The 9,841-nt window shown below is 44.3% G+C and overlaps 1 protein-coding gene across 1 annotated transcript in view; it reads left to right on the top strand.

The window, feature by feature from the left end:
* Positions 1-9,841, top strand: part of MAP4 (microtubule associated protein 4) — a 164,922-nt gene that overhangs the window by 24,253 nt on the left and 130,828 nt on the right. Inside the window, 1 exon segment of the mRNA XM_014525701.2 lies at positions 2,378-2,643. Coding sequence (XP_014381187.2) covers positions 2,397-2,643 — 247 coding nt within the window. The 5' untranslated portion in view covers positions 2,378-2,396.

Raw genomic sequence — 9,841 nt, 5'->3', positions numbered from 1 at the left:
CCTGCTGTTCTTTTCTAGTATTGAGTGTTTGTGGGGTATTGGACTTCAACTGTTTTCTGATTACAGACTTGGTTCTTCCATTTTGGTTTCACGACGTGATTTAAGTAGTGGATATTTCAAACTGCTCTTTTAAAGATTACAGCACTGTAGAGAGAACCAGTGCTTTGTGTGAGCTTTCAAAAGAAAGGGCTAAGACGTTTGTTCCCATCGCTGATTATTCCTGAAGTAGTGGGCTCTGGATTAATCTCATGCGAAGTAGGCAGCAAGGAAGGTGGTGGTTGACACTTGCATTGCTTTGCGATCCCTGTTGTTCCTGTCGGGGCCAAGGTTGGACTAAACTTCTCAAGTGATTTAGGCTCCTGATTGATCAAATAAGTGATTTAGAAATCTAAATTTTCTACTGAGGTGCTTCTGAATATTATATGGTAAATGCCTGATTACCTTTTAAACATTGACCTTGAACCAGTGAAGAGAAGAACCTTGTTCCTTGATATTTCCTTCCTTGTGACTGGAGGCTAGGCATTCATTGAACTGCAGCCAAATAAAAATCTAAAGATAAAAGGTTTAAGCTCTACGAAACATTGAAACTTCTGTATTTTAGGGGATTACCTTCTTAGTACTAGTTCTGCTTTCATTTCCTGCAGTTTGCAAATAGAAGTGTATGTTTTAACTGAAAACTTCACCTTCCATTTGTGCTTGACCCAAAGTGCATAAATAATAATCTCTCTAATTAAAGTAATACACAGAAGGATGTGCAACACTGCCTTGGAGTGTGTAAAGATTTATCAAAATTCATGGACCAGTAGCAAAACCTTTTCTTGATATCATGTAGAAAGCATCTGTGCATTGGAAGCTGCAGGATGTTGGTTTGGCTGTTGCCAGAAAAGTATAACTGGCTGGGGGATGCTGAGGGGTGACTACTCGAGTCCCACACATCCAGCGATACCTATAAAAGAAACCCTTGAATATTTTCATGGTTATTAGCTTTTTTGCCTTTGTGCATCTGGCTACTTACGGCCAAGACTTTCAGTCTTGGTGTTTTTGAAATGTGTAATCTTTGGGTCCAGTGCAGTGTTGCACTTGAATGGTTGTAAAATGATGAGTTGCGCTGCCCAGATAATGACCTTTGCAATCTCCTTAACAATATATCAAATGAGCTGTACTTTGAGCCTTACTTTACTTCAGTTGTTATAGTTGTACTTGGTTTTTCCCTATATTTTTCATCTAGAACAACCTTTTTCTAAAGTAGCTTCTAGATTTCCTTTTTAAATGGTACAACTTTTTGTTGGTTAAAGGGTGGAATTTTTTTTTAACGCAACGTATTCCCACATTCAAATATGGAGCAAAGCGATTTGTTGTTGATCTTTATTCTGTATTTAACGGCATATGCAAAAACTGCATAAATGGTATGTATTTATCATGCCTTCATTACTCTGTGGCTGGGAGATCATAATGTGACTCTAGTTGGCCTGTCTTCTGTAAGACAGTATTTAGTCTGGGAAAAAATAAATCAACATCCAAGGAAGCCCCCTTGGCATATCTTCCCGTTTTCTGCCTTCTCCTGATGTCTCTCTAAATCTCTACTTAAGCGCTGATGCCTTAAAGTAAGCAATGTGCGGTTGGGACTGTACTTGACAAACAGATCTCTGCTGTTTGCTCAACGAATTTTTGCACCACTCGGGTTTGCACAAGTTGCCTGCTCCTTGCCAGAGAGCTAAAATAAACACCCATGCATATGGCGAAAAGGACTGGATGATGCTCTTTATACCTAGCCAGTAATTAAACTTGGAGCGTTGAGGGTTTTTAGCATTTCATTTATTAAAGCATCACCTTCTAACATCGGTGCTGGGGTGTGGCCATTAATTGGTGTTACTAATGTTTGCTGAGAACAACCCGCAACCAGGCCGCTGTATGGAAAGGATGCAAAGTGGTACCACAATTTGCAGTATACGCTAGGGATTATGGTAAAACGTTAGTCTCCACAGGGGAGGTTGGTGGCGACTTGCTCAAGAACTCGATTCCCGTGCGTTGTCTGGTTTTCTGCTGCTGAGGATACTTGGTTAACTCCTGGCTCTGGGTGGAGACTAAACCTAGCAGGAGACTAAGTTTTATTCTTGGTTCCAGCCAGGTAGTGACATTTATTTAATGCTGTGATTGCAAGCACTGCTAGAAATTGTATGTTCCTTTAGCAAACTCGGGAGAGTTTGGCTTAGCTTTGTTGACACTTTGAGCATCAGGGAATTACGGAGCCCTGAAGCAATTGTTACGGCTGTGTTTGTGCTGTGGGATGGGAGGCAAGCAAACAGTTGCCAGCATCAACATCCAAGTAGCTGTACGAAAGCTGTCATTAACATTTGATTCTCTTCTCATTCTCCAGGTTACAGAGCTGCTGAGCCATGGCTGACTTGGATAACAATCTCAGTCTCGCAGACGCCCTGACAGAGCCACCACCAGAGATTGAGCCAGAAATAAAACGGGACTTCATTGCCACTCTGGAAGCGGAGAAATTTGATGATGTGGTTGGAGAAACGGTGGGCAAAACTGACTACGTCCCTCTACTGGATGATGATGATGATGATGATGCAAAGGCTGGGAGCCAGGATCAAAAATCCAAATCCCACACGGAAGGTGTTCAGGTGCAACGTAAGTGTCTTAAACACAAGACCAAAGTGTTACATACTCCATCGATGATATTATTATCATCATCAAAATAAAAAGCTGCAGGATGTTCTGCCCATTAAAACTCAGCTGTTTATATACCATTTTAAAGTGAGCATTGGCTCATGATTCGACTTTTTGACTGGGAGTGAAGAGATCTGGATTCTGATTGTGGCTGCATGCAGGTCTTAGTGTTTGACCTGGAGCAAGTCACTTTCTCTCCCTGCTTCAATTTCCAAGTATGTAAAACAGGATATGGGGTACTCCTGCTTCACAGGACATGCATATCATGGGATTTAATGCTAGGAGAGCGTTTTGAAAGTTTTAGTAAAAGTTCTAACGACTGCATAGACTCAATATTTTATGTACCATAGTGTGGTTCATCCCAGAGCTGTGCAAAGGTGGGTGAATGCTGAAGTCTGTGTCTTACTAACAGAATCTGTGTTGTCCGACTGGCTTGTGCTGTAATGGCTGGGGGCATTTATACATACACATACCTTTTTTATCCTGCGAGTCAGAGCAGACTCGATTAATCCAACTCGAGTCTGCTCCGCATGTGAGCTGACGCATACCGTGCTGCATCACGTCCAGTTGTATAAGCAGTGAACTGTTAGCACGCAGAAGATGGTGGCGGTGCGCTTTTGAACTAAACCACCCTCGAGGTGTGTTAGTTCCAGCCATTTCCACAGCACTAACATGCATCTTGTTGCTTTGAAAAGCACCTGGCTGCTTTTGTGCCAGGTGCTTTTCAAAGGTCCTGGTGCTGCGGTGCAAGCATGTGTACAGATACCCTGGATGAGATCCCATGGGACCTTTGGGTGGGAAGGCGGGCACAGGCCCTTGCTGCATGCTCATGCTTTGTGGGGTTTGTATGCAAAGAGGCGTGGCAGCATTCTCTGCTGGGTGAGCAGTTTTACCAGCCCACATGCAGAGCTGCCCCTCTGGTGACAGTGGTAAAACTGTGAAATTTAGATTTTCCTTGATCTAGATGGGTGGAGAGGTAAATATCTTTGCATGACTGGGTGAGAGGAAGCAAGTGAGGCCCAGGAGACTTGAGTTTGGCCCCTTTTACTCTACCCACTGCATCAGGACACAATTTGGGCAAGTCCCTTAAATTCCATGGGCACCTCTCCATTTCTAGAAAACGGGGCTAATCACTGATTTATGGAACATGCTTTGTGATTCTCCTTGAGACGCACGCTGAGCAAAGAAAAGGGAAGCATTGTTCCTAAGGGCATCACCGTGTCCTCCTGGGTGAAGGAAAATGTCATGCTAATCCTGCTACTCACCAAGTTGGGTATAAAAGGACTAAGATGGTCATTGCCCATGATGAAGGGCAGTGTTTAAAGTCTCTGTCTAATGCAGCCTTGGAGTGCATAGAAGCCAGTGATCCACTTCATTGAGTTTGCTGTCATCTCACAATGTGTGCTAAGTGCTTTACAACACCGAAAAACAAGGTTCCCACCCCCAAGAGCTTGCTTAGACCACTCGCACAACTTATTTGATGGTAGGAGATGGTAGGGAGGAGGTGAGGGCGGGGGATGGAGGCTGGAGCAAAACATCCTGTCACTTTTTTCTCAGTTTAGTCATGTATGCTCCTCGTTAAGTTCACAGGCTCTTTAATGTGAGATACTGACTTGTGCGTTGTGGCATTGCAGGAAAAAGTTGGAGATGGGGAGTCATTAAGAGTTTCATTTTTATTGATATATTTTTTTTTTTCCTCATTTTTCTGGTGAAATCTAGTTTGGAGCACAGGTAAAACATCTGCCCAGAACTATTCTGTAGAAGTGCTGAAACGAAGTATGACGTTGTATAATAAGGCAACACAAATATGTACTGCTTTAAAATGCAAACCTCCTGATGTGACCTGCAGGTTCAGCCCGAACTCGTGGCACTGCAGCATTGGGCATTTGAGGTACATGCCCCCAATGTCCTTGGTCTCGTTAGCAGTTGAAACCCGTGTCAGTCCATGCCCTGGGGGGGAGTGCAGCTTTCATATCTCTTAGGATGCCTTTTGTGCGCTGCTAGCAGACCACTCTTCTGGTATGATTTTTGTATTATGCTCCCTCTGGCTGCTTAGAGATGTTAAATTTGCAGCTTGGTTTTGAACAGCATCCCTTCTTATCTTAGCCTAAAACAAATGAATAAACCATTTGAGCCTTGGGAAAGCAACCTTTTAAACTGGGGGGAAAAAAAAAATCGTGTACAAATTTGCTTTGGGGAGGCTGGCAGAGAAGATCCTAATTCCTAACTTTGGTTTTCTTTTGATCTCCGCAGAGGAACGGGAAAGCCCGATTAAGCTTAGGCTTTTTTAGCTGCGTCTCCTCCTATGTGCTCAGCTAAGATTGTCCAGATCAGTCTCAACTGGTGTCATTTTTAACACTGAGCGTTCTTGGCCCTTGATCCCATTATGTCGTCTTTTTTTTTTTTTAATATGTTCAATCCCTTTTTTTTTTAAGAGGCGATGGGAGACCAGCTGCTTTCAGTAAAAGGTCACGTGGTCTTGGTCATAAGCTGGAACTGCAACCAAACGCATGATGAAGTAAATGTTTCTGGTGGACGAAGCCTTTGGAGAGGTGCTGCACAGTCACCCCCGTCACCGAGTCTGGTGCAATGCGTCGCACCTGCCTGCGGGGTGGTGCTGGGGAATGTATTTTCTGGAGCTGAAGACTCGGGCCGTGCTGTGACTGATTGTAATGTGAAACTTTTAGGAAGAGAAACTCTTACATAACATGCAGCAAGGGCCCCACATTCCCAGCTCCAGATACAACTGCAAATAGCTTTTTGTTTTTTCCTGAGGGAGGAAACCAATTTGCATGGATCAGGCCTTTTCAGCCTCCGCCTGTTAATTTATTCATGTTAAAATGCAGGGATGTATTTTGACAGCAGGATCATCGCTGCTGAGATTTAGTCTTTCCTCAGTCAGAAGGGGTTTAATCGTATGTCCTGTCAGGATCCAGCTATTCCATCTCTGCTCAAGGTTTTGTGTTTTAAATCCGTGAGCCAGATTAGACGAGCTTAACAAAGAGTCAGCTGGGCCCAGTACAGACGTGTGTGAACCATATAGGGGTGGGGAAGAGGGAGGAAACTGTTTTGACAATAGTAGTACAGCAGCTGTGGACTTGCCCTCCAATGAATATTTAAGGTTAAATTTTAAAAGCCTTCCTCTTATCCTGATGAGAAAAGTATCACTTATTGCTTATAAAGTTTTAAGCTGTTCCCAGCAACTGGCCTGATATAATTTGGCAAGTTCTGGGTAATCCTCTTTTATTACATTTGGTCTTTATGTAATGCGGAAGGATTGCTTTGGGTGTGTGCAAAGCTTGCTGTACCCTTTTTGCATCTGGCTGCTCTGTGCATTTGCTTAATCTCAAGCTTTTAGCCCCAAACTTGGGCTTTTGGAGTTTTTTCAAACCTGTAAGGCGCTTGGTGGCGAAATGATCGTGGCTGTAAGACTAAGGTTTTGTGAGCCCTGTGTTTTGGTTCGCCGAGAATAAAGGCTACAAAACCCCCAATTTGGTAAAACCGGGAAGATTTCAAGAGTCTTGAAAATACCCTGCGGGACACTAAGCTACTTTTAATTGCTTCCAAATACATATAGGCATGTGAGCACCAGACTGCTGCAAAGCTGGGTTCCCATTGCCGCTCTTAAGACGCAAGGAAGAGTTGTGTTGGCAGCATCCTCCTTGAAGGTGCTGTGTCATTTTAAATCTTTGGGGGCACATTTGTTACAAAAAATGGTCATTTTTTGGCCCCCCTTATTACAAACCTACCTGTCTACCATTGTAGACGCTGTTTTTAAGGACCCAAGCGGCCACCAGAGGGCATTGATGGCTCTCAATGCTGCTGTTGTGGGCATACATGACTGTTTAGCAGAGCAGACACTTCCCCTCCCCTGCAGGAAAACAAAGCTCATCTCTGGAGCCTGAAAGCCTGAGGCCAAACCACAGCATTTCCCTCCTTATACCTCTCCATCTGCACAACAGCAGGAGTTGCTTTCCTTGCTGCAGGCTGCACGTCGGTCCGTACAGTAGTTTTGCAGAGAAATTAAACACCGTGACACTTAGGAGATTGAGGACAGTGAATGTTGCATAAAAGCCATCCTGAAAGCTGCGTGTCTGAGGGAGTAAAAAAAAAAAAAAAAAAAAAGGCAGCCAATGGATGTGGATGTCTGGACCATATTTATACCACTAGATGTACTTCATTTTTTTCCCCCTAAGGTTAGTAAGAACTGTTACTTTCATTGTCTGCAGCAAGAAGTTGACTTGAGCCTTTATCTGTCTGGGCACTTGAGACGGCAATTGGTGCATTGCTGTGAAGAGCTTGGGAAGCAAATTAGATCCAGTGAGAGAGGCTGCATGTGACAGCCTGCATTTTTAAATCTGCCTTTCTCTTCATTCTTGCCCTGGTATATATTTTGCTTAATGTGAGAGCTTCCAAATCTTTGCTTGTCTGGGGGGCTGTCCTGGCAGCGCTCGGGAGGTGTAGCTGCTGCAGCTAATTTGCAGGAGGCAGGTCAGATTTTGGCTGCTCCCTTAAATAGTCAGGGCTGCAGAAACCATGGGTCCTAGCATGCAGTGCTGAGTCTGCTACGGGTAGTCCCTGGGGAGCTGGCTGGTTGTGGTGAAACTCCACGGGTGCCATCCTAAGTCCCCCTTACTTCAGAGTATACTTTGGAGATGAAGTACCTTAAGCATAGCCATAGAAATCTTGGCATAATACTTGAGTTTGTCTATCCCAAGTTGGGCTCTTGAATCACAGAGGTTAGTCTGAATCTTGGTACAGCACACACAGCAAGCTAAGGAAGCCCTACAGCCCCGCTTTTGTCTTTAGATCAGCTTTATATCACCCAGCTGTCGTCTTTAAAGTTGACTAGCAGAGCAGTGTGGAAGACCTTGACGAGAGGTTTTATATTCAGTCCCATTGGGGTTGTCTTTTTTATATAGTTGATAGCGTTCAGGCAAGATAATTAACCTTGGGGAATAGAAGTGAAGCTTATTATGGCTTCAGTAAAAGGCATGAAGGTGGGGCTTGACGCACGTTATTTTGATAGCAGCATGACACGGCTTCCTCTGCCCCTTGCCTTTCACAGTCATTAGGTGATCTAGGATTGCGAATCCTATGCACAGAGCTGTGGATGGAAAAATGGGAGGCAGAGTTGCTGTTTGTTGATCTTCTGAGTTGGGGACATAGCTGACATTGCGTTTCAAAGGGATAATGTGTGTGCATGGGTTTAGACCAACTTGGTCTATTAGGCTTAAATTGTAAAGGCTGGAAAAAAGGCAAGCTTGTAGTTCGACGCTCCAAAGGGGAGCCTTACTCTTGCCAGAGCAGCTATCCACACGCGTTTTGAATGGACTCGAGGAAGCGGGAGTGCAGCCGTCGAGTCAGGAGGCAGGGCCTGCATGAGCATCCATGGCATAGACAGGAACATGGAGTTGATTCATATCCTAGGAATTACTAATCCACTGGGATTTCAGAGTATTTGTGCAGTTCTGTGTAAGTGTATAGCTGAAAATTGATTGTTTTAATCTCTCTTAAAACCTATATGTGGCTTGAATCGTAAATTCTTTGGCGTCCCAGTGGAGAGATGCACTGTTGTCATTATGCTTTCGTGTTTTGCTTAGCCCATCACTGCATGGGCAAAACACACGGTGCCATTCCCATGTGATGTCAGGCAGGGTTGGCTCCTGCCTTTATTGCCAATCATGTCGTTAGCCCTCGATTCTGGATGCATGCGATCAGGTGCCTCTTGGTTTTCATTTTTTAAAAAAAGTTCAAGGAAGAGCTCTAAGCATGGCCTACACATCTCCTAAACTCAAGCATGAGGGAAAATAAATCCCCAAAGTATTATATTTAAGTAATTACTTTTAGCTACTTTAGGACTTGGCTTGTGACTTCTGAACGGATGCAGTCGGGAGTGCGGCAGGTGCCCGAGTCGAGAGTTCCTGGCCTCAAGGGGGTTCAAGCCACTTGTTCTGCAGGGGCTTGCAGGTCCTCGTGCCCATGCGCACGTCTCGCTTATCCCCAGAGTTGTTTGAGGTGTATTGTTCCCACGCCATTTTTTGTCTCGGCTTCTCGAGGCAAGATTTTTCTACTGATCCTCTGCTATATCCAAGTGAACCTGCCCTCTGTGCATCTTGCCACGGTATAAGCAATAAAATGGACCTCCCTCTAGAGGGTTGGCCTGCAAGGCCCCCCCTTCTGTCTTCCTCCTCTCCCTCCCCTCACCCCTGCAAATTGCTGAGTTTAAAAACATGTTCAGAACGGCACGGCTGAGCCTACGTTATGTACCAGGCCAAATCACTGATGTAGGGATTACTATTTAATATATTGGCTCCATCCATTTTGCTTGAGGGCATTTGTTAAAGCAGAACATCTTAAAAATGTTTATGTAAAAAGCCAATCCTTTGATCCATTTGTCAAATGCAAGTAATATTTTGTTGTGATTTATGACGAGGATTGTTTGGGGCATCTTTACAGCTTGGTTCTTAAACAGTTATGTTCACGAGGATAGAGGATCGGGGCCTGAGAAGATTGCTGGGAAAGTTGTAAATTCTCCCTCAAAATAGCAGAATTTAGGAATAAATTTTGATTTGTGCAACGGCCAAATGATGTGGAGAGGGAGGAGACGGTACTGGTAACGGTCCCTCGTGACTTGGGGTTCCTATTTCATGCGGCTTGCTTACAGCATCCTACTTAAAAGCAGAAAGGTGGGGGTCAGTCATGTTCCCGAGCACAGCAGGGAAGGGGTGGGTGTTTGCCTCTGGGCGCCTGGTGAACAGGCCTTCCGAGTCTGGTTTTTGTTCAGCCCATATCTGACTGCAGATGTTGCCCCACTGCACAGTAATCTATTGATGGGATAACTCCAAGCTCTGCCCAGTTAACTGTTTGATATACGGAGGTGTCTGCACACTTGCATCTGGGGTCACCAGTGAATGCACACAGATTTCCTCTCCATCTTAAACTGGTTCCATAATCTGTTAAACCTTTTTCTTTTTTTATATGCTTGCATGATTTTGAAGCTGTTTAAGATGGGTAGATAGATATATTTTAAAAAGTCATGCCAACTCTCTGGGAACACAAATGATGTAAGCTATTACAAATGGCACAGCTGTTGCCTAGCCCCCCTGCCACTCATGTGATTCAGTGGTTTTTCCTTCTTTCTTTTTAAATTCCCTTT

The sequence above is a fragment of the Alligator sinensis genome, unplaced genomic scaffold, assembly GCF_000455745.1.
Source record: "Alligator sinensis unplaced genomic scaffold, ASM45574v1 scaffold1296_1, whole genome shotgun sequence".
Lineage (NCBI taxonomy): Eukaryota > Metazoa > Chordata > Crocodylia > Alligatoridae > Alligator > Alligator sinensis.
This window is presented reverse-complemented; position numbering and strand designations above follow the sequence as displayed.